The sequence below is a fragment of the Chiloscyllium plagiosum genome, unplaced genomic scaffold (genome assembly GCF_037043375.1).
Source record: "Chiloscyllium plagiosum isolate Xiang-an unplaced genomic scaffold, Cpla_swu_hap1 HiC_scaffold_34, whole genome shotgun sequence".
In the NCBI taxonomy this organism is placed as follows: domain Eukaryota; kingdom Metazoa; phylum Chordata; class Chondrichthyes; order Orectolobiformes; family Hemiscylliidae; genus Chiloscyllium; species Chiloscyllium plagiosum.
In genome coordinates, this window is record NW_028270172.1 from 29,183,665 (window position 1) to 29,208,251 (window position 24,587).

At 40.6% G+C, this 24,587-nt stretch overlaps 1 protein-coding gene across 2 annotated transcripts in view; it reads left to right on the top strand.

The window, feature by feature from the left end:
- Nucleotides 1–24,587, top strand: part of marchf6 (membrane-associated ring finger (C3HC4) 6) — a 107,258-nt gene that overhangs the window by 18,634 nt on the left and 64,037 nt on the right. For both annotated transcript variants that reach the window (XM_043719241.2, XM_043719242.2), the window contains exons 2-3: nt 19,478–19,574; nt 22,315–22,388. In XM_043719241.2, coding sequence (XP_043575176.1) covers nt 19,478–19,574; nt 22,315–22,388 — 171 coding nt within the window. The remainder of the gene's footprint in view (nt 1–19,477; nt 19,575–22,314; nt 22,389–24,587) is intronic.

Consider the following 24,587-nt stretch of genomic DNA (forward strand, 5'->3'; position numbering starts at 1 on the left):
TTTCCTTGGACCTTGACAGTACTGGTAAGATCCTTGCCACTTCACACCTAAAGGTTCCTTGTGGGTCTTTTTCACAAGAACCCATTCGGTTGGAAAAGTGTGGTACCGTCCCTCCAGCAAGTGGTGCCAGGCAGCCAATACCTGTGAGGGAGCAGAACTTGCAGCATTAGTTAGTACCTGACAGTAAGATAATAAGATGACAGTCTGCTGCATAGCAGGAGTCTGTGTAAAAGTTGGTAGACTAAGCCTCTGCTGCTCTGCAGGCTTCAGTCAGGGCCTGTAACTCTGCTGGCTGTGCAGATGCTCCATGGATAGGCTTCCCAATGTCATGACATTCAGCACTGTCGTGACAGCCCATCCGGTTTTCCTGCCAACTGTAGTTAATATCCATTCCCCACTTGCCTTTCACCTGGGCAGCACTGGGCTGTTTATAAGTGCTGTGTGTTTTTTATTAAAGTCCCTTTTTCCTGTTTGGTACAAGGTGGAGGTATTCCTATAAAAGTGGCGGGTTCTATTTTCAGTAAAGGACAGTCATCCTTGCCTTCTAGTTCTTCCCTTTCTACGTTTCTGCTGGACCATGTTACCCATCCATCTTTGAAATGTAAAGAGGAATTCAGCTGGGTGAGGATATCCATCCCGAGGAATGGCTGAACTACAGGTCCTACCATATAAAGATTACTAACTCGTGGGGGCTGAATTCAAGGTGTATGGGTTTGGTCCGTTTGATTTCAATCCTATCAGCTCCTGCTCCGTGAGTTGTTCTCACTGTCCCATCTAGCAGGACTTTGGTCTCATTCCTCTGGGATAGGCACGCCAATTCTGCTCCTGTATCCAAAAGGCAATGAATGTCCAGGTCGCCTGCCCTCCTGTTCACATGTAGTCTATCTCATCTTGCTGGCATAAAGCCAGTGGGAGCGTAGGGGGCACAGAGTGGGCTCTTTCAGTTTTTTGTCAACTTTAGCAGCTCCTACTGCTGTTGGATGGTTATCTTTTTAAATCGTTCTACGAGATTGGTGTTGCTCCCAGATTCCAGGGTCTCCTTTTCCTCATTGCTTTTTAGGCAACTTCTCCCTTTTCCTTTTTGCCAGCACCACCTGGCCAAGTGGCCTTCCTTCCCACAGACATAACATTTCCCTGGGGTTTGTCTTGGGTCTTCCTGGGGTTACTGGCAGTCTGTTTCATTTGTCCTGCCTGAAGGACTTGCTATTCAGTAGGGGGGTGGCTGGGCCCATCAAGTCATGGTAATTAGTACTGCTCTGGTCCCAATCCGGTTTAGTGAGTTTTAACATTTTAGTGAACTCTGGTTTAACTCTGGCCACAAAAGCAGATTTCAGTGGGTCATAATGGCGATATTCAAAATCCTTGTCATCCTGCACATTTGGGACTTCTGTATATTCTTTCCAGGTCATTCTAAACCTTTCCTCAATTTCTGTGACTTCTGTGGGTTTTTGAAAACAAGCTGTGGCTTTTGTCCAGTTGGTCTTATGTGGACTATACCCTTGTACACTGTTTTATTGCTGTCCAGCCAGCTTGCAGCTTCCATTACTCTCCAAGCGCACCTTTGACTGCCTCATGGAGGTGGCATCCGCCTCATTTAGTTACAATAACATTCAAAATTTGTACACCATTCCACAGGTGGAGCATATATATTCCCCTTAACCGATCTAGTCTTTCCCATGTCTTCATTGGCCCCTTCTTCAGGTGAGACATTTCTTTAGATCACCTGTCTGTACTCTTAGGAGTTGCAGATACTTGCACAGTGTACATTTCAGTCTGCAGTACCAGAACATCCTCCTCACTGTTATCCTCTAATCTCTGCATGACCATATTTTGAATGTTTACTTTCCTGGTTTTAAGGGGCTATAAAAATGATACACGGGATATACAGTCCTCGTCACTTTTCACTGCTAGAGTCCCTCTGTTTCCCAAGGGCAGTAGCTTTGTTTGTCTGAATCCCTTCGTGGCTATCTCGGGCGGTCGGGTACAAATTCTGAGAGAGCTTGGGAACCGGGGAAGAAACTGACCGGACTGTTATCTCATCCTTCAGTTTCTTGTTCTCTTTTTCAAGCTGCTGATTTTTAATGTGAGCTGTTTCCTGTTTGGATCTTTTTGTAACTGTTCTTGAGTTGCTTTTAATTGCTCTTTAAATTTGGTAACTTCACAATCATGGGCTGATCGGGACATGACTTCATTTCTCTGGCGAATTTGTCCCATTAATCCAAGGGACCATTTAATTCTGTCCTTATTTTTCTGTTGGGTGGTTTTCCCCAGACCTGTCTCATGTCATCTAGGGTCCACTGTTCTTGGGGCACATGGTTTCTGCTCGATTTTGGTTAGGGTCTTCCTAATGAGAACAGTACCTCAAGGTAGTTCTGCAACTGCCGCAGCATTTCTTCCACAGTTACGTCAGGAGGGACCCGCCAGCCTCTTGGACGTTGTAGGCAATTGCCTGGGGTCACTCATAATTACCCTAATTCACGTGTTGTAGGCACTTCCCTGCCATAGACCATGTTAGCCGGTCTGAAGTCTAGACGCAGGGGATTCGAAATAAAATAACCAACTCTCAAAAGGTTTGGGATCGCCTTCAGGGACTAGATCATAACTCTTAACAAGGAAGCTTTTTACCCTCTAACTGTCAGTAACCAGTCAGTTTAGCTGGTGTCCCCAGCGATTCTGTCAATTACGCCAAGTTGTGAGGTTGTGTTCAAATAATAACCAAAATCGGTGAGTGATGAAAATAACCTCTTCCTTCAGCAATTACAGCACAAGTTCAAGGCAGCAATAGAATCCTGAAATACTGATCTTACAAGAGCCACTTTTTACGCAGCTCTTACACATATCAAAATCCCATTACTATCGTGCTGCATCTTTTAATCTATAGCACACAAAGGTTTGAAAGGCTTCTGGAAGACAGGAGATGAGTTAAAACATGTACAGAGTGCTGGGTGTTACTTCTGATGGGATTAAGGGTGTTTATCTGATTTGCTTGTATAAACAAGGGGTGTCAGTTTTTTAATCTTTTAAATTAGTAAATATTAGTAAAAATACTAGGCCTATATGCTTTAAACAAGTTAGAAATCTTAAAACGAATAAAGGATATTAAACTGATTACTGCAGCTGTGTGGTGAGATTTATTTACAATTTGCAGGTATGAGTTTCATTCATTCATGCAATTTCATGTAAGTGCTGTTTTGTCAGCCAGTTTCTTAAAGGGATAATGGCCAGTTAAAAGGGCTAAATAATATTATGATGTTTTGTGGAGACACGACAGGGATGGTATTGTTCTGTATGAGGTAAAAGTGAGTACTGCAGCTCCGGGAGATTAGAGTCAAGAGTGTGATGCTGGAAAAGCACAGCATGTCAGGCAGCATTCGAAGAGCAGGAATATCGATGTTTCAGGCAAAAGCCTTTTATCAAGATTCTTGATGAAGGGCTTTTGCCCGAAACGTCAATTTTCCTGCTCCTCTGATGTTGCCTGACCTGCTGTGCTCTTCCAGCACCACACTCATGTTCTGTATGAGATGGTTGGTGAGGGAGACTTGATGGAGGTGAAATTGTTCTGTATACTGAGGTAAACACTGCTTGTAGCAGGGGCTGATGAGGTGTGGGAATGCAGTGATGGGTTTGAAAGGATTGTTTTAAACTTGGATTCTACAGGACTGTGGTTTTGTAAATGAATGAATGAGACCATGCTATTGTAATTAACGGGTTAGTAAAGGGTTATGAGTGATTGAATAGAAACATGGTATTAATGAATATTGCAAGCTGGTGAGTGAATTAATAAAGACCGGCTATAACACAATATCTTGCTCGAGTCGAGAGTGTGCTGCTGGAAAAGCACAGCAGGTCAGGCAGCATCCGAGGAGCAGCAAAATCAACATTTTCGGCAAAGACCTTTCATCTCAATGCACAACATCTCACACTACTTTTAAGCTGAAGACTGGATGTTGACTGCATCTTGCTGCATGAGAGCATAGGCTATATCAGTATCTTAAATGAAATTGTGCAGTGTTCTTGTGATGGAGGGAAGTTTGTTGATAAAGCAGCTGAAGATGGTTGGGTCAAGGATACTCCCCTGGAGAATTCCTGCAGTCATGTACTGCGACTGAGATGGTTGACCTCCGACAACCGCAGTCAATTTCGTTTGTGCCATGCATAATTCTAACCATTAGAGAATTTTCCCCTGACCCTTGTTGATGTTAGTTTTGCTAAGGCTTCTTATTGATAAAGCCAAACACACTAAAGGTGAGTGCTCATTTACAATCTGCCTGTTACAGGGTGGTAAGTTATATGGCAGCATCTGATACATTTCAGTAATGAGTATGTCGGGTATATTTTGATAATTGTGTCTCACCTTTGGTATCTAGCTACTGGGCAGCAAAATGCACATTTCTGATCATTAGAAAAATGATGTCTGTTGCCTGTCACAGAACCCAAGTCAACATTAAATGTAGAAAATCAAAATTGTAGCAATTGTCATCAAATTCACAAAATATGGCTTGGTCATAAAGACACAGGGTAGTTATGGAGTGCTGTTTTTCTGACTGGAGGTCTGTGACCAATGGTGTCCCACAAGGGTCAGTGCTGGGACTTTGTAATATATATAAATGATTTGGATGAGAACGTGGGTGGTCCAATTAGTAAGTTTGCAGACAACATGAAAATTGGAGAATTTGTGAATAGTGAGGAAGGTTTTCAAGGAATACAGCAGAATGTAAATCAGTTGGATGGAGAAATGGCGGATGGAGTTAAATCCAGGCGAGTGAGGTGACGTATTTTGGGAAGCAAATACATAAGGAAAGTATTCGGTAAATGGCAGGATCCTTGGGAGCATTGATATTCAGAGGGATCTTGGGTTGTAAGTTTCCATAATGCTTGTCTTCATTGGTCAGAGCATTGAATATAAATTCTAGCGAGTCATGTTGAAGCTGTGTAAAACTTTAGTTCGGCCACATTTGGAATATCGTGTGCAGCTCTGGTTGCTGCACTACAGGAGGGAATGTGTGGAGACTTTGGAGAATGTGCAAAAGAGGTATATCAGGATGTTAGGAGAAAATGCGGACTACAGATGCTGGAGATCAGAGTTGAGTGTGTGGTGCTGGAAAAGCACAGCAGGTCCAGCAGCATCCGAGGAACATTGCTGATGAAGGGCTTATGTCCAAACTGTTGATTCTCCTGCTCCTTAGATGCTGCTGTATATCAGGATGTTACTTGCATTGCAGTGAATTGTACAAACTTGGATTGTTTTCTTTAGAATGTCAGAGGCTGAGGGGCAACCTGATAGAAATATACAAATTATGAGAGGCATAGATTGGATAGTAGTATTTTTCCCCAAGGTGGAAATGTCTATTAGAGACCAGGGGTTTAAGGTACGGGGGGAAAGTTTAGAGATATGAGGCAAGTTATTTTTGCACAGAAGATTAAAGTGCCCTCGAAAACACTACCAGGGAGGTGGTAGAAACAAATAAAACAAGGAGTTATTTAGACAGACACGCACAGGTAGGAAGGAGAAGGTAAACTATGTGCACGCAGATTGGATGAGTTTAGATTGGCATCATAGTTGATGGAGATTTGGTGGGCTGAAGGGCTTGTTCCTGTGCTATACTGTTCCATGTTCTGAGTGACTCAAATCAGTGTGATTTCTTCACGATGTTTTTATCAAACCTTGCATGCATATACAACGCATACTGCCAACTAGCTCCTCAAACTTTGCACAGATTTCATTTGAAACGGGAGTAGCTGTGGAATATGAAGCAACTGCAAAGTTAATGTAAACGCAAGGTCATCATGGTCCCAGGGGACCTCATTGAGAGAGGCAATTTGTGGTGAGTTTAAGCTGAGCGGCATCACGTTTCCGGCAAGGGCTGAGATTGAGAAGATGGGACCTTGATGGTGACCACAGCTGGTATGGGATGTGATCCTGCACTGTTGGTGTCATTCTGTATTGCAAGCCAACTGTCCAGCCGACTGGGCAACTGACCCCCATTTAGTCATGAAGGAATTTGAGTGATGTGATCTTTTTGTATTTTAGTCTTGCTGCATGTACCAAAAGTAATTACAAGGCTATCTTGTCTCACACAAGGCTATCTTGTCACACACAAATCAATTGATTAAGCTGGAATTAGTTGAGCAATATGTCAAGCCTAGTCTCACTTAGCTTTAAAATGTATTTTTCTGCAAGTCTCACTTTTGTTTCGTGTATTAAATCAGATGAGTAAAATCTATGGTAGTGCACAGAAATTGTGTTTCCATATTAATTGTTGCCTTAACTGTGCCTCAGTTCCTTGTCTCCTGGATTTGTTCTATAAGGGTAATGACTTTTTAAAAAGTTGTTCAATTCCTGTAGTATTGTTGAAGGAGCAGGGTTCATTTTGTTTTTAACCAATGAAGAGCTGAAATTGAGCACTTGATAGTTCAATCATGTCGGGTGTTTTTTTTTCTCACCTCCATACTTGGAGACTAGTAGAGGCTGTGAAAAATCTACTCCCAGGTTTATGACTATTGTTTGCAAACAGCCATGAAGAAATGCTTGAAATTAGACAGAGTAACTCTTCTTGCAAGTCCTTGATAATTCTCCCTAATTTATGATGGAAGGTCCGTGATGTTTTCTTCGTCTGTGTACCACTACGAGGCATGATGATAAGGTTACATCATGTAACTTGGTGATGCAGCAGGTTGAAATGCATGTGCCATTTGAAATAACCAAAACAACTGTGTTTATAAAGCAGTAAAGCACCCCATGGCATTTAATAGGTGTGTTATCAAACAAAAAATTGATACTGTGCCAAATATGATTCAGCAGATGAGCAGAGCCATGGTCTTAAGGTTGGGCATTAGGGAATATCGTAAGGGAGAACAGAGGTAAAGAAGCAGAGTGTTTTGGATGGAATTCCAGAGCTTAAAGCCATGATAGTTGAAAGCATAGCTATTTGTACTGGAGTGATTAAATATAAATCTTCAAAAGGTCAGAACTGGAAGAGCACAGGCGTCTTGAGGTTTGAAATCTTTGTTCCAATTTTCATTCATAAAATCACTGTCTCTTGTTTGACATGTAGTTCCGGAGCAGAGACAGTCTCCCCTTCACTACCTCTCCCAAGTTCTCCAATGAAATCTCTATCCTATTCTGCTAGCCTTTGTACTTGATCATGCTACTTTCATGCTAAAACAGATTGACCTCAGTTAATTTGCTATTGAGGGAATCGTTAGGAAAATTATCTTGTTTTCTTACAGTCAAGGGTTGATATGACCCGAAATAAGACTTGTGCACACTTGAGGGAATTATAGTAATGTTCAGTTATCTTCATTATGCACACACCAAGCTTTGTGAATTATAATAACTATTGAGATCCGTTTATTGCTTTCACCCATTCAATCCTAATATTGTTCTACATATTATTAATTTCCAGCCACGTGTATTTTGCATGTTGTAAATTTCCATGGTGATCTTAACTGCTAGGACTTAGTTTCATACTGTGTAGTCTCTAACTTGGTGGTGTTTTAATGTTGGCTGTTCAGAGATACAGCATTGTCCTGAAAATCATATCTGATTAATAATTAGAGTCATAGTTGTACTACACGGAAACAGTCCCTTCGGTCCAAATCGTCCATGCTGACCATTTATTCTATTCCTGACAACCGGAAGCGGCAGAGATAAACCACTATAAATGCCGGAGGAAACAACACAGAAGCGCTTCACAGGAGGCTCCCAAGCACTGAGGATGTCGCTTAGACAGGGGACGAAACGTCTGCAACACAAATTCCCAGCTTGGTGAATAGAACGACAACAACGAGCACCCGAGTTACAAATCTTCTCAACTTTGAATCCTAAATCAATCTAGTCCCATTTGCCAGCATATCCTCTAAACCCTTCCTATTTGTACTCACCCAGATGCCTTTTAAATGCTGTAATTGTACCAGCCTCCACCATTTCCTCTGGCAGCGCATTCCATACACGCACCAGCCTCTCTGTGAAAACGTTGCCCTTTAGGTCTCATTCATATCTTTCCCCCCTCGTCCTAAACCTGTGCCCTCTAGTTCTGAGCTCCCCGATCCCAAGGAAAAGACTTTGTCAATTTATCCTATCCATGCCCCTCATGATTTAATAAACCTGTTTAAGGTCACCCCTCACCCTCTGCCGTTCCAGGGAAAACAGCCTCAGACTATTCAGACTCTCCCCATAGCTCAAATCCTCCAACCTGGCAACATCGTTGTAAATCTTTTCTGAACCCTTTCAAATTTCACAACATCCTTCCAATAGGAAAGAGACCAGAATTGCACTCAGTATTCCAAAAGTGGCCTAACCAACATCTGTACAGCCACAACATTACCTCCCAACTCCTATTCTCTGACCAAGAAAGGAAAGCAAACCAAATACTACCTTCACTATCCTATCTACCTGTAACTCTACTTTCAAGGAATTATGAACCTGCACTCCAAGGTCTCTTTGTTCAGCAACACTGCCCAGGATCTTACCACTAAGTATATAAGTCCTGCTCTGATTTGCTTTTGAAGTGCATAATCCCTTCTGAAATGATACTGTTACCTGGAGTCATTTATGATCAACTTGTGGACTTAAATAGCATGTGTGAGGAATTTCTCAGTCAAACGGATGAAGCAGACATTAAATACCCCACTTCAGGCCTGCATTTTATTCATCAGTAGATAAATGTTGATCCATTATAGTTGCTACTGGAAGACTGACATAAGCAATTTCCAAAGCTTATTAAAGAATGCACATGCATTTACATCTTTAATGCAGATGCAACCGCCCTCTTCAACAAATGGATACCAGCTAAAGCATACTGAGCCAAGGGCCAAACTGCAATTGGAAGTATGCAACTGATGGATCAGGTGTTAGCGAGTTTTGAGAAGATTTGTAGCTCAGGTTGACATCCTACATCCAGATCAGGTATCATTCTTTGCCAGAAGCATCCTAGGGAAGAACACCGCTTGTTACTCATCAGAGTGTTCAAAAGGCCAACACTGTTAAACCATGTCAACTGTTCGGCAGTCAACTATGAAGAAATCCAAAAGGCCTGAATGATATCAAGTTTTTTTTAACTTTATGGGTTCAGCAGATTGACTGTATGCAATTCCAGAAATGTAAGCTCCTAATGCCCAAAGACTAAGAGAAATACAACTGGTTAAGCTGATGATAATGCTGAGACTTGTGGTGCATGGATAATAATGCTACTGTGGAAGTAGTTACAAGGGTGGCTACTTCAATGAGGCATAGAGAAGCTGAACATCAACATGTTCTCAGTGCTGAAGCATTCAGTAAGTTACCCTCATTGTGCAGCTGTTTTCAACAGGCAACCAGTATCAATGAAAAAGTATTTGAGTTACTGGACTTTGGTTCCCTCTCCACAATTCTTGAAACTTTGTTGAAGGTATAACAACTGTCCTTCTTTCTTGAAAAATGTTTACCAGTGTTTCATGACTTTGGGACTCTTATGTTAAGAAGCTGGCAAATTAGGATTTTTCTCTGCAGAAGAAAGGAAAGACAAAGATTTAATAAGAGATATTCAAGGTCATGTTGGAGTTATTTAGACTAGTTGAAGAGTCATTATTTCCAGTGGTAGAAGATTTGTGCAACCCGTCGACTCCGATTTAAGTTGGTTGGCAAAACAACCAGAGATGAGGCACGGAAAAACATTCTTTTATCCTCCAGGTTGAACTGACCGAAAAGGCAGTGGAAGCAGATTAAATAGTAATATTCAAAAGTAATTGAGTAAGGACTTCAAGGAATAAAACAATTGCAGGGCTAGGGAAAAAAGTAGAGAAGTGGCATCAGTTGGACAGCTTCAAAGAACTGGAGGCACGTGGATTTTCTGAGTATAATTGCATTACTTCTGTAGGAGTTTGCTCTTGCAAATTTGCTGCTGTGCTCTTTACATCACTTTCTAGTGCATGAGATGTGCCAGCATTTAAGATGACTAAAGCGATCCATCCACAAATGTGCCGTGATGCCATTAATGTAAAATATCTAGATGCATTTCCAAAACGTTGTAATGCCCAAGTGACCTTCACTTACCTTGAGGCCATTTTGTCTGGTCAAAGGTGAGAATTGCCAAAGGGAACTCAGGATTAATGTAGCATCATTACTAATGGTGACGAAAGGAAAACCTGAAACTACCGTTGAGTATTCATTCAGAGGACAGAACTTATACACTTAATGGTAAGGACCTAGGGAGTGTTACTGAACAAAGAGAACTTGGAGTGCAAGTTCATTGTTTCTTGAAAGTGGAGTCACAGGTAGATAGATAGTGAGGAAGGCATTTGGTATGTTTGCTTTTATTGGTCGATGCATTGAGTATAGGAGTTGGGAGGTCATTTGCAGCTGTACAGGACATTGGTATGGCCACCTTTGGAGTCTAGTCGGTTCTGCCATAATGCAGGAGTTCCATTCTTGGGCAATATAAGAACATCACATAATTGCAGCACCATTTAAACTAATGGGGCCGGAATCAAATTAAAACCAATGTATACTTTAAAAGTTCACACTATAGAAACACTGCCCCCAATTCATCATGTTATAGCAAATTTGCACTAATGAAACGCATATTATTGCAGAACAATCTGTATTGCACGCAATTCTAGTCTCCCTGTTGTGAAATCTGAAAGAGTTTGGGAAAGATTTACAAGGATATTGCCAGGGTTGGAAGGTTTGAGCTATAGGGAGTTTCTGAATAGACTGGGGCTATTTTCCCTGGATCGTCAGAGGATGAGGGGTGACCATAGGGGTTTATGAAGTCATGAGGGACAAGGATAGGGTAAATGTTCAAGGTCTTTTCCCTCGAATGGAGGAATCGAAAACTCTTTAGTAGGTTTAAGGTGAGAAGGGAAAGATTTAAAAGGGATCTAAGGGACAACGTTTTCGCGCAGAGGGTAATGCATATGGAATGAGCTGCCAATGGAAGTGGTGGAAGCTGGTACAATTACAACATGTAAAAGGCATCTGGATGGGTATATGAATAGTGAGGGTTTAGTGGGATACAGGCCAAATGCTGATAAATGGGATTAGATTTATTTGGGGTAGCTGGTTGGCATGGCGTGTTGGACCACAGGGTTTGTTTCTGTGCCCATATATCTCGGACTCTATGACCCTAATTATTTTTATTGAAGATGGTTATGCTGGGCTTGCTCGTAAATTGTGGGGCGTAGATAAAAATGGACTTTAATTTTGACTTTTTCCTTAGCAACCTTATGTTGAGGATGTGACTGGGATTCCCTATAATCATGGGAATTTTATAGTTGTACATCAAACCTAAGATTACGCAATTTATTATATTTGTTTAAAAACAACACTAATTTTACACATGAGGTACTCCACCTAGCAGTGGCATTGGCCACGAAAGCAGCTTTTCTACATTGCTACAGTGACTACTGTTTAAGTGTTGCTTTGGTGGTAAATCATTTTGAGATGTCTTGTGGTTGTGGAAAGAAATATGCAGTATCATAGAATTTTACAGTCCAGCAGGAAGCCATTTGACCCTGCACTGTTACCCAGCTAGTTTCTAATCTCCAAACTTATTTGTGTAGCCCTCTAAATTTATATCATTTTAAAATATGTATCAGGCTTTTTTTTTTGAAAATTCCTCTGGAACCCATCTCCTCCACTACCACTCTCCTAGGCAGCCCATTCCAAATTCCAACAACTCTGAGTAACGAAGTGTCTGTTCATCTCACTCGTAGCTATCTTGCTGCCAGTCTTTGGAGTTGTGACTCCTGGTTACTGATATATCAACTAGTGGAAATAATACCTTTCTTTACTCTGTCAAAATTATTCATAATTTTGAACACCTCAATAAGATCACTTCTTAATCGTTTCCATTCCAAGGTAAATAAGCCCAATTTCTCTAATCATTCCTAAAATACCTTGTACCTGGTATTATTGTAGTAAATCTCTTTCACATTCTGTCCACGACTTTAACCTCCTTCAGTAAGGGTGGCGCAGTAGTTTAGTGGTTAGCACTGCTGCATCACCGTGCCAAGGACCAGGGTTCAATACCAGCCTTGAGCGACTATCTGAGTGGACTTTGCACATTCTCCCCATGTCTGCGTGGGTTTCTTCTGGGTGCTGCAGTTTCCTCCCACAGTCCAAAGCTGTGCAGGTTAGGTGAATTGGCCATGCTAAAACGCCCATAGGGTTCAGGGATGTGTAGGTTAAGTGCATTAGTCAGGGGTAAATATAGTGTAGGGGAATGGGTCTGGGTGAGTTACTCTTTGGAGGGTCAGTGTGGACTTGTTGGGGCGAAGGGCCACACTAGGGATTCTAAGATGCCCAGAATTGAACACAGTACCCCAAAGGTGGTCTAACTAATGATTTGTAGAGGTGTAACATCACTTCCTTGTTTTTTTACCAGCTGCCTCAATTGATGAACCCAGGGATTCTATAATCTGCTTGAACTGTTTCAACTTGCCTGGCCACTTTCAGAGAATCGTGCACGTGAACTCCAAGGTCCATCTGCTCCTGTACTTCCCTCAAGTTGTACCATTTAAGCCTCTGTAGTCTCCATATTTCTTCAACCAAAATGCATTACATCACATTTCGTTCATTGACGTTCAACTGCCAATGTTTGAAGTTTGGCCAACTTATCATTGTCCCCCTGAGTTGTTCAGCATCATCCTCAATTCTCTATTCTGTCTAGCTTAGTATCATTGGAAAGTTTGGAGATCTTGTCTTCAACATTGTGGTGAAACGGTTAAAAATTATGTCCCAATACATGTGTGAATCTAACCGGAATGGAGGTGTTGCTTAGTCCCGTGTGAATCTTATTACACACCTCCCCGTGTGAATCTTCTTATCTGTATGTAACCAGAATGGAATGTGTTTTTTAGCCTTGCTCTGCTGTTCACATGAATGTTTATATCTGGAAAAGAGTATATCAGCTGGAAAAGTCTCCAGTTCGGTGAGTCTGCTCCGGGGTTACGTTTAACCGCCGAGCGTGGGTTGTTGGCAACCGCTCTACGAGAACTGACGGCTCCCAGTTCCGGTAACATGTAGAGTGAGTATAAGCCAGACCCGTTGTAAGTATGAGACCTGGTTGTGGCGACGCTGCGGGGAATAAAATGCTCATATTCTAGCAGACTCGCCTCTTGGTCGTTTGTTCTGTGTCAGACTACTCTCCTACGAACCTGACCTTGAGAATTTTTTAAAACAAACATTAATCTCCAAATCGTTTATATAAACCAGAAAAAGCAACAGTTGCAATAATGATTCCTGGAGGACACCACTTTCAACTGGTCTCCAATCTGAGAATTTCCTAACTGTGCTTACCCTCTGTTTTCCATCTTTTAGCCAACTGCTAACTCATGCTGCCAAGGATCCATCAATCCCAAAAGTTTCTAATTTGCTAACCATCCTGCCATGTGGTATCGTATCAAATGTTTTCTGAATGTCCAATTATCCAATATCCATTGCACTATTCTCATCCACTGCCTGAGAGATGCTGTCAAAGAACTCAATTGAATTTGTCAGATGTAATCTGCCATGTTGGCTGTCTCATATTAACTTATTTCCAAGTGTATCTTTGTCTTGCCCTATATTTTGTTATCCATCAGTTCTCCCAGGCTGAATGGTCTGTAGTTTCCTGGGTTATCCATTGCCCATTTCATAAACAGTGGTGTCACGTATTCAACCCTCCAGTACCCCAAGACTAATCCTGTGTTCAGATGGCATGAAAAATTTCTGACAATGCTCTGCAATTTACTCCCTCAGAAATTTAGGATGCATTCTGTCTGGGGGTTTGGTGATGTCTTACCTGAATGTTGCCTGCCTTTTTAGTACCCCCTCTTTGTCTATCACTATGTCACTCAGTTGCTCAACATTCACATTTTCAACTAAGCCATTGTCACTATTTTCTAGTTTGGTAAAGAGAAGTAAAATACTCATTTAGTATCTCTGCCATACCCTTAGCTTCAGTGAGCAGCTTACCTTGCTTTTTCCTTATAGGGCCTACTCTATCCTTCACTAATCGTTTGCTATTACTGTGTTTGAAGAGATGTTACTATTTGTTTCAGCACAGCCTTTATTCCAACTTTAGTCAGTCTCCCTGGTCTTTATTGCCATTATTATTCTGGCATGTATCACTGGCCTTTTTCTTCTGTATTTTCTCATCAATATTTTCAGTTATCTAGGATATACTCACTTTGGCTACTCCGTATTAAATGTGCAAATCTCTTTTACCTTAATTGACTTGGGATTTGCTCTGTTTTGGAAATATTTCATTCAGATTTGCTCTGGAAAATTACATATGCACTGATTCCTACACCTGTTTGATAACTAACATTAGTTCTGTTTTATGCAGAAATCTTGCCTCTGCAGATAGGTTCTGTCTACAAAACCTACTTCATGGTGATAAGTATGATATCAGCCCACCCACATTTTTCTACCATGTTTTTGTAAAGGGAAATGCCTCATCATTATGTCTGCTCAGCATTCGCAGAGCTAACTTTGTTAAGGACTGCAGAATGCTCAATCCCAATTATTTTATTACTTGATTTAAAAATCACAACTGCTTTGAAACTCCACAATATTGTGGTTAGAGCCTGTTCTCCTTTTCTGCTTTACAGTATCTGATCTTCAGAGAGACATTATTGGCTGTGAAGTGTTTTAGAATGACCAATAACCATGGAAGTACTATGTCCAAGTATTTCTTTCTCTTTACCTAGCTCTCAGGTGAATGTCTATGACTAACCCATTATGCCCAGTCAGTTTCTGTCCTCCTTAACTTCCCTTTCAACATGGAACAGCATGGTGGCTCAGTGGTTAGCACTGCAGCCTTACAGCACCAGGGACCCGAGTTCACTTCAAGCTTCAGGCAACTGTCTGTGCGGAGTTTGCACGTTCTCCCCGTGATCTGCGTGGGTTTCCTCCAGGTGCTCCGGTTTCTTCCCACAATCCAAAGATGTGCAAGTTGGGTGAATTGAGTGTGTGGTGCTGAAAAAGCACAGCAGATCAGGCAGCATCTGAAGAGCAGGAACATCGACATTTCAGGCAAAAGCCATTTCTGATGAAGGGCTTTTGCCTGAAACGTCGGTGTTTCTGCTCCTCGGATGCTGCCTGACCTGTGCTTTTCCAGCACCACGCTTTCGACACTAATCTCCAGCATCTGCAGTCCTCACCTTTGCCAGGTTAGGTGCATCAGCCATGCTAAATTACCCATAGTGTTCAGGGATGTGTAGGGGATAAATGTAGAGTAATGGTGAATGGGTTTGGGTGCGATACCCTTCGGAGGGTTGGCGTGGTCTTGTAAGGTCAAAGGGCCTATTTCCACGCTGAAGGGATTCTATGAATTTATGAAATGCTCTATCTGCTAAATTCAATTTATACAAAGAAGCTTTCAATTATTGCATTGCTTTTCCAGATGCAATGCTTCTGAAAGTTCAAAAATATCACCTGTAAGGACTGTGCATTTAGTCAGTACAGCGCTTGTTACATGACACCACATGTGGCAATTGGATTACTGCAATAATATCTACTGGTTGCTCCTTAAGTTTCACTAATGTAGGTAGTTCTGGCATGACTTTCAATTTGGCTATAATGTCGCTGAAGAATTAGGGAACTGAGTTTTGGAGAAGGCTCACTTCCATTGGCAATAGCACAATTCAAACGAGGATCAGTTTGGGCACTTTGTCCTGTGCATGCGCCAATATGCACGCCACATTTTCCACACCATTCTACTTATACACCCATACCTGCATGTGTAACGTCGTTGCCAGTCTTTGTGCCGTTCTGCATGTGCACTGAAGATTGCGCCTGTGATCTGCGCATGTGTGATATCAGCACCTGTCTTTGTGCCATACTGCGCATGCACCAATGTTGGTTACCAATAGAGCAACTTTCTATGAGAGGTACTGTACAGAGAATAGCTTTCTTACATTTTTTTAAGTGTACTGTGTTAAATTTACTTTTTTATGGTTTTAACCTTCATTCTGGCTGTGCTTATACTTGGTGTTAGATCTTTGAGTGATTTTTGAGCAATGGTGAGTGATAGTTTTTGTTGGTCTGTCCCAACTCCACTTTTCCCATAGGCCCCATGATCTAATAAGTGATTTTCTATTAAGTGAGGTTTTGCTGGAACACACCTATGGTATTATCGGAGAGCTACTTGTATCACTGTATGTGAATCTTTTCACCTCATTCTCAATCCTTGGCATCAAGCATTATTGCCACTCTCTATTCTTTTTCTCCTGAATATCAGGAGAAGTTCATTTCAGAATCCCCAAGAATTGTCATAGATTTAGAGAGGTAAGAGAACTAAAACAAATGCAAGGAGTCAAGTGTTTAAGGGACAATCACTGCAAGAGGAATATGCAGTAAGACCGACCATATTTGGTAAGGAAGAAAGGTGTTTGCTACCTGAAACGCTGAATAAACAACTCAAACAGTGGATCCGATGGAAGTTGTTTTGAAGCATAAACAAGAACGACTGCAGATGCGAGAGCGCTGAAGAAACAAAGCAAGTCTCGCAACATCTGTAGAGAGGAAAACAATTAATGTTTCGAATCCAATGAGCCTTCTTCAGGATAGAAGTTTTGTATTGTGGAAACACAATCTTACAGGAGATTAATTTGCCAAATAATTGAAATGTGGCTTTAGAGGAGAAAGATCTGCTGAGTAGAAAAAGTAACAAATGAAGTGCTTGGAAGATGTGCAAAGAAATTTGTTGAATTTAATTAGAAAAGGTTAAAGTCCTGATAATATACATATCAAGAGGAAACTGACTTGTGGTAGATGTTAAAGAGGAAAGATTTCAAAGAAAAAGAAGTGAGACTGAATAACTATGTTGGTGGCATGAAAACTGAAGGAAGTTATTTTTAAATGAAAGGAATCTCAAGAAAGATGTAGAAAGACAATTGAGTTGAGGATTTGAGTATAAGTGATGGTGATGATGAAACTCCAATCCATGAAACTATAGAATGGGTTTATGTTTTGTACCATTCCTTGTTTACTCCTGACTTTTCAGACTACAGTTTAGCGAAGGAAAGTAAGATCAGTACAAATGTTCTCTGGTATTATCTTGTTGCATAGTTTTAAGTCCAATAATTGAAGTTGTGATAGCTTTTGAAGAAGTAATCTTAGTTGTTTAAAAAAAAACAATGAGAAAAAGTTATTTGTGATGAATACTAGGCTGTAGTTGAGCTATCACTGCTGTGGGATTGCAACATAATTCTCCTCGACCAAAAACACTGCTTCCTGAGATGTAGTATCCCATTCAACAAAAAACTGTATCAACATTTGAAGCCTAAAACCTCGGCAGTTCTCCAGAACTGAGCATGAAGTTCTTCCACTCTCTTTCTGAAATGGCCGGTAAGTTTAAATCATGATCTGCAGACTCTTCCGTTTTGTGGGCAGGGTGCTACTTGAAGAACCATACAGTTTGGAGTATTGTGTGGTCTCATGGAGGACTCTGCCTCACCACTATGCATTAATGACAAAATTCTTCAATGTCATTTGAATGAAACTTCTCTATTTTGGTTGGCCAGAAGCTGTGACCTTCCATGAATTGACAGGTATATTTGAACTGTTCACGGATACTTGAGGACAACCCTAAAGCATTTCTGTTGCCCCTGTGTGTCTCCTGACACAACAGAGCTCAGTTTAGAACAGTTGCTTTGGGTGTTTAGTGTCAAATAGGAATGACATATCTTGCCAGGGGTAGGTGATTGTTTTGGTGATGAGTATATCCACACTGGGACTGTTGGCTTGGGAGAGGACACTGCTGTTGGATGACGACTGGATTTGGAGAATCTTATGAAAGCACTGTCGATAGTATTTCTCCAATGCATTAAGGTGCCTCCTGCAGGTTATCCAAGTTTCCAAAGCATATAGAATTGTGAAGGGCACTAACATCCAACATTCCAGTAAGCAATTTGATCCCTGGGACTACACCATACAGGTCTGGTTGAAGCAAATTTTGGACCCTGGCTTGTGTTTGATTACTTTTGGTTATCATGCTGCTAAAGATCCTAAAATTGGCTTAATAGTTTTGGCCAGAAATAAAAAAATCAACTAAAATTGCTCATTATCAGTTGATTTGTTGGAAAGCTCAAATAAGATCAAGCTTGGCTGTAATGTTACATTGATTGATGAGGCCCACATAGTAAAATGGAGTAACGAAAAACTCTAGTGCTCATGATTTCAGTTTGGTTACTCCTGTAATCACCAGGTCACAGAATGATTGCCATATGTTGACTTTTTTTTATCTTACTAAATGAAAATGATTTATTAAAATTGAAAATGCTAGAAACATTCAGTGCGTCAGGCAACATCTATAAAACTGAATAGACAGCTTAATAGTTTAAGCTATGGTTTTCTTTTATTCTTCTAAGCTATTAAAACCTATTACCCTTTGCCAAATTTTCTTCCTTCACATCTCCCTGCAGCCTTTTCTCAACCCTTTCAACTCTTCACATGTTGGCATATGAACTTCATTTTTGATTTCTCTCATTAACAATCTTCTGTTTTCCACTTAAGCAACTTGTGAGTCATTCTAGCAATCCACCTTGGGCGGCACAGTGGCATAGTGGTTAGCACTGCTGCCTCACAGCGCCAGAGACCCGGGTTCAATTCATGCCTCAGGCAACTGACTGTGTGGAGTTTGAACATTCTCCCTTGTCTGCGTGGGTTTCCTCCGGTTTCCATCCCACAGTCCAAAAATGTGCAGGTTAGGTGATTTGGCCATACTAAATAGCCTATAGTGTTAGGCGAAGGGTTAAATGTAGGAGAATGGGTCTGGGTGGGTTGTGCTTCGGCGGGTCGGTGTGGACTTGTTGGGCTGAAGGGCCTGTTTCCACACTGTAAGTAATCTAATCTAATTTGTGATACTGTTAGGTGGCATGTAATTGCAGTGTAGTGTGAAGCTAATTATTTTGAAAGTTTATATTCAAAGCATTTTCTAATGTTATAATCTGTCAATGTCATTAGAAAGTGAGCATGGCTTTATGTTTTTGCATCCGAAAAGAGATGAATGGAGCTTTGCTTAGACTGTTAGACTTTGCAATTGGCACATTTTCACAGTGTGAAGTATTAGTAACACTTTGCTGTTATCAGCTGTGCATCATATATGGCTCAATAATGCACAGTTAGATATCTAGTCGTTTTTTGTTTTTTTTTCTTGATTAACTTTCAGTCTCAGTTAGCCCACATATACTTTATTTCAGTGACTTCAGGCAGTGTTACACAGTGATGCTGCACATAAGTGATTGGAGGTGGAAGAATGAGGTTTGGGAAAGGTCTTACTTGCAAATCTCCTGCAACTAACTTATTTGTCTTGTGCTGCTTGAGTCATTCTAAATAAAAAATGAGGAAGGGTTTTTCATTAAAACAATATTTTTCTGCTCTTTGAATGCTAATTGGGATTCTTCAGTATTTGCAGTTTAGTAAATTTATTTAATTTAACATTTCAGAATAGTTTATAGTGTAAGAGTTTACTGAAACTTAAATACTATAATGCTTTTCTTCTTCATACAGATATATGTCGAGTATGTCGTTCAGAAGGAACCCCAGATAAGCCACTTTACCATCCTTGTGTGTGCACTGGCAGTATCAAATTTATCCATCAAGAGTGGTAAGTTTGATATGTTGCATAATAGACTTTATCAAACAGAATTGTGCAGAACAGTTAAAGTATTGCAAATAACATGAAAACTACAAACAAGTTTCTGTCTACATTGGTTTTCTTGAATACAATTGCATAAATATTTGTACCAACTAATTTTGAAATATGTTTGTAGTTAATTAAAAGTCAAGAGTGTGGTGCTGCAAAAACACAGAAGGTAGGGTAGCGTCAGAGGATCATGAAAATCGATGTTTCGGCAAAAGTCCTGATTCAAGGTTCCTAATGAAGGGCTTTTGCCGGAAGCATTGATTTTCCTGCTCCTCGGATGCTGCCTGTCCTGCTGTGCTTTTCCAGCACCACACTTTGGACTCTAGTCTCCAGCGTCTGCAGTCCTCTCTTATGCGTAGTTAATTTAAAACCTACCCATTGGCAGTAGAGGTGGGAAATTAAAACAATATTAAATGGTTCCAAAGTGATTCAAATTATTCTATTTTGTTTATCTAATGACTGAAGCATTTAATTCTAATTAAATATTTGAATTGTTGCTGGTCTGGGATTTATTCACCCAACCCTCTCTCTCAGCCCAGGAGAAGTAAAATAATGATGATGCATAGGAAAGCCATTCAACACCACCAATGCTGCAGTGCTAGTTGTTTGGTAGATCTATCGAATTAGTTCCACTCCCCTGCAAGATTTAGTGCCAGCTAGAAAATTCTACTTAGTTAATATTTGCATCACAGTCTCCAACATTGTAGCACTCCCTTAGTACCACTTTAAAGCGTCTATCTGGAGTATGTACTCAAGTCTGTAGAGAAGAATAAATTTATAAATTTCTAGTCTGAGTGGGATTATTATAAACTAAGACAAGCTGAGAACTGAGCTGGGGGAAAGCAGTGGCATGGAGATAATGAGGCCCAGTTTTCTGAAGAGTGACAATCTTAAGAAGATTGTCGATCTGGCTTTTTTACGAGTGATGAGTTCAGTGCTTCTGAGTGAAGTACAGCGCCTCAAATAGAGCTGTACTTTTATTTTGTCATTTTGGTTCTTTGTACAGAGGGTGAACTCTGCCCCCTTTCAAGACAATCAGCTGCATATTTTAAAATTAAAGGCGCTGATGGTCACTTTGACAGCTGCTGTCAAACCATGAGTGCATTAACTATGTGTGATGTTAGGAGCTGGAACTGCAGTGTGTAGGGGTAGGAGCTGGAGGATATGATGTAGAATACTAGATAAATAAGATGCTAGCTAGGATTGCATACCAGGCAAGTAGGGTGCCAGCCAGCTAGGTAAGGGACCAGCTACTAAGTGGATAGGATGCTGTGAGAAGATGATAGGTGGGTGGTTATGTGATGTAATGTTTTGGGGGTGGGGGGGGGAGGAGGTGTGCTTGCATCCTTCATCTCTTCCCTTATCATTGCAGTTTGTTAGACCTTTTTGGTCCAAAATTTCTCCCAATCCTCAGACTTTAAGTAATCTGTAGCATTCTTAAAAGTCACTTTTCTCTTGCGGATTTGAGCTTTGGAGAAATGTTATCAGCAGCAAACCTTGTAATATTTATTTAAACACTAGCCATTACCTGTCTACTGTCAAATTTTTGCCTATTTTGCAAATCATCGATAGCCAATTGTCCTTCATACCCTCATAATTTCCTTTTGCTCAGATTTAAGACTCTAGTTTCAGAATGAACAATGTCACATTTGTGCAAAATTCTCCCATAGTGTGGTTACTATTTCCCAAAAGACCTTGCTCAACACCAAATCCAAAATTGTCTGATCCATAGGTGTTCCCGAAACCCATCTTGTGTACGCTCTAGGGATTGGTACTCTACCATAGTTGTGCAAAATTGGTTCACCCAGTCTATATTGATCTTGTGCTGAATATTAGTACTGCAGTTCAGTGTTCTGTTAACAAGTCCCACCAATATGGACTACCCTGTGTTGTTTCCAAGCTCTGCCCAAACAGATCTGACATCTTGAGCCTTCTCTCTAAATCCTAATCAATAATGAGTAGTTGTCTTGTCTGAGTAGAAGTGCCTCTTTTTTGTTTCTTTTATGTATTCTGTCTCAGCATGTTACTCGGTGAGTCTGCTGTTAGGTAAGATTTTTTAAAAATTTCATCGTTGAGCTGTCACTTATTCCGAAATTTGAAAAATTCCAAATTCTGAAAACCAGCTCATACATTTTTTACATTACTTACAGTGTGGAAACAGGCCCTTCAGCCCAACAAGTCCACACCAACCCGCCAAAGCGCAACCTACCCAGATCCATTCCCCTACATTTACCCCTTCACCTAACACTACGGGCAATTTAGCATGGCCAATTCACCTAACCTGCGCATTGTTGGACTGAGAGGAAACCAGAGCACCTGGAGGAAACCCACACAGACACTGGGAGAATGTGCAAACTCCACACAGTCAGTCGCCTGAGGCGAGAACCCGAGCATTTTGGATAAGGATTGTGTAACAGTACTGCAGTTTATACAAGTTGCAACTGCTGGAAATGAAACTAAACTATACACTGTTAAATATCTGCTTGCATGTAGTAGATACTGTGCAAATATAGTGTGTACAATGAGGATTCATTGAACAAAAATTAAAACAAACTTTATTAAAGAATGCATGTGGGAATAATACTGCTATTTTTTTTTATGGTATGGGAGAAGCTGTCTTGTTGGAAAATTATTTCTTTTTTTGTAAAGAGGAGTAAATATCCACGCTTGACAGTATTAATATTTTTCACTTTCTTTCCAGTTTAGTTCAGTGGCTCAAACACAGCAGAAAAGAATACTGTGAATTATGCAAACACAGATTTGCTTTCACACCAAGTAAGTACAGCGGCTAAGATCTCAGTTTTGTGTACTTTTTGAAGATTGTTCTGGTCCTGCTGATTTTCTGTCAATAATTATCTTAAGCCACACATTCCATACAGCTGGATGGTTGATCAAGGAACTTGCTTTGAGCCATTGATGGCCTGTTGTGGTCAGTTAGTTGATTTGCTTTTGTGTCCTTCCATATAGTAGTAGTATGGTTGGGATCGAGAATTTGGCAATGTCGGTTGTCAACTCTTGCGCTCTTCAGTACTGTTTGTTCAGGCCATGGTTTGAAATAGAGCATTCAGATTTCCTTTTGGAGATTGAATAAAGTGCTTGTATATTAAACAGTTGAGTTTCCATATTTTCACACATCAAGTTAACTTTGATTTGATCACAAAGCAGTATTGGGGGTGTTAGTTGGGGTTGCCCTGAGTTCCAGCAATGGAAACTGTTAACAGTTACAACTGTATTTTTGCTTTAGATAGCATAAACGGGATGAATGTAAACACGACAGATTATCAATGGTATCCAAACATGGCAAACGCTATATACTCTTGATCACGTCTTTTTATCTTGTTCAAATTACATACATGTTTCAATTTTGAACTGCAGTCTTCACAGATTTGTATTTGTTTCAAATTGGCATCAGGCAGTTGTGTACATATTATCATTTGGTAAGACTAAGGTTCACTAGTGGTTACTGGAATTGTCCAGAATAGAATTAGAAGCTTATAACTGGTCTTAATTCTTTTGATGAATATAGCGATGCTTTCTCAATATATGTTTGTATATCCAATGCAGAAATGGGGTAGAATGTCCCAGCAGGAGTTAAATTTAGAACCTTGGAAGCCATGATACTTTGAGTATTATGGAATGAATGTATGGTTACTAAATTTTTTTCAAAAGGGAAACCATCAACTTCACTGGATTTTTTCATACTTTCTATATCAAATACAAAGGAATTACCAAGATGGCATGTCATATCAAGCGCAATTAGGGACGGGCAATAGATGCTGGCCAGCCACCGATGCCCATGAACGAGTAGAAGGTTCATGTGCAGCTACAAAAATTGGAATTCTCATTTATTGTAATGAGGAATATAATATAAAATTACGAAAAGTTTGCTATATTGGTCAGATCACATCTGGAGTATTGTATACAGTTTGGCCTCCTTATTTAGGAAAGGACATGCTTGCATTAGAATTAGTTCATTCCTGGCTCACTTGAAAGATCTGGTGTTGAGGGCATTTTGTTTTTAGACAGTTGGAAATTTCCAGTGGATTTTAGAAGAATGAGAGGTAATTTTATTAAAACAGTTAAGATTATCTGGGGACTTGATAAGGTGCATATTGAAAGGTTCTTTTCTCATGTGGAAGAGACTAGGATGTCTTCCCATGTGGAAGACATTTAAGATGGTGATGAGGAAAGCATTTTGTTTGAGTTTCTAAACTGTGGAATTAATTCCCAGAGAGCAGAAGGAGCAGAGTCGTTGAAAATTAATACAGAGAGCGAATCTTGACTACAAGTGAGAGTTTCAAGGATTGGCCAAAAAGTGGTTTTGAGGCCATTGTCAGATCAGCTTGATCCTATTCAAGGATGGAGCAAGCTCAAGGAGCCAAATGGCCTACTTTTGTTTTTCACTTGTGTGTTTATATATTATCAAGTAACTTAAGCTTATATTCCTCATCTTCCTCTTCAACTTCAGTTGTTTTCTGAATGTGTCATTTAGTCATAGAGATGTACAGCAAGGAAACAGACCCTTCGGTCCAACTCATCCATGCCGACCAGATATCCCAACCCAATCTAGTCCCACCTGTCAGCACCCAGCCCATATCCCTCCAAACCCTTCCTATTCATATACCCATCCAAATGCCTCTTAAATGTTGCAATAGTAGCAATCTCTACCACATCCTCTGGCAGCTCATTCCATACATGTACCACCCTCTGTGTGAAAAAGTTGCCCCTTAGGTCTCATTTATATCTTTCTCCCCTCACCCTAAACCAATGCCCTCTAGTTCTGGACTCCCCGACCCCAGGGAAAAGACTTTGTCTATTTATCCTATCCATGCCCCTCATAATTTTGTAAACCTCTATTAGGTCACCCCTCAGCCTCCGACGCTCCAGGGTAAACAGCCCCAGCCTGTTCAGCCTCTCCCTTTAGCTCAAATTCTCCAACCCTGGCAACATCCTTGTGAATCTTTTCTGAAGCCT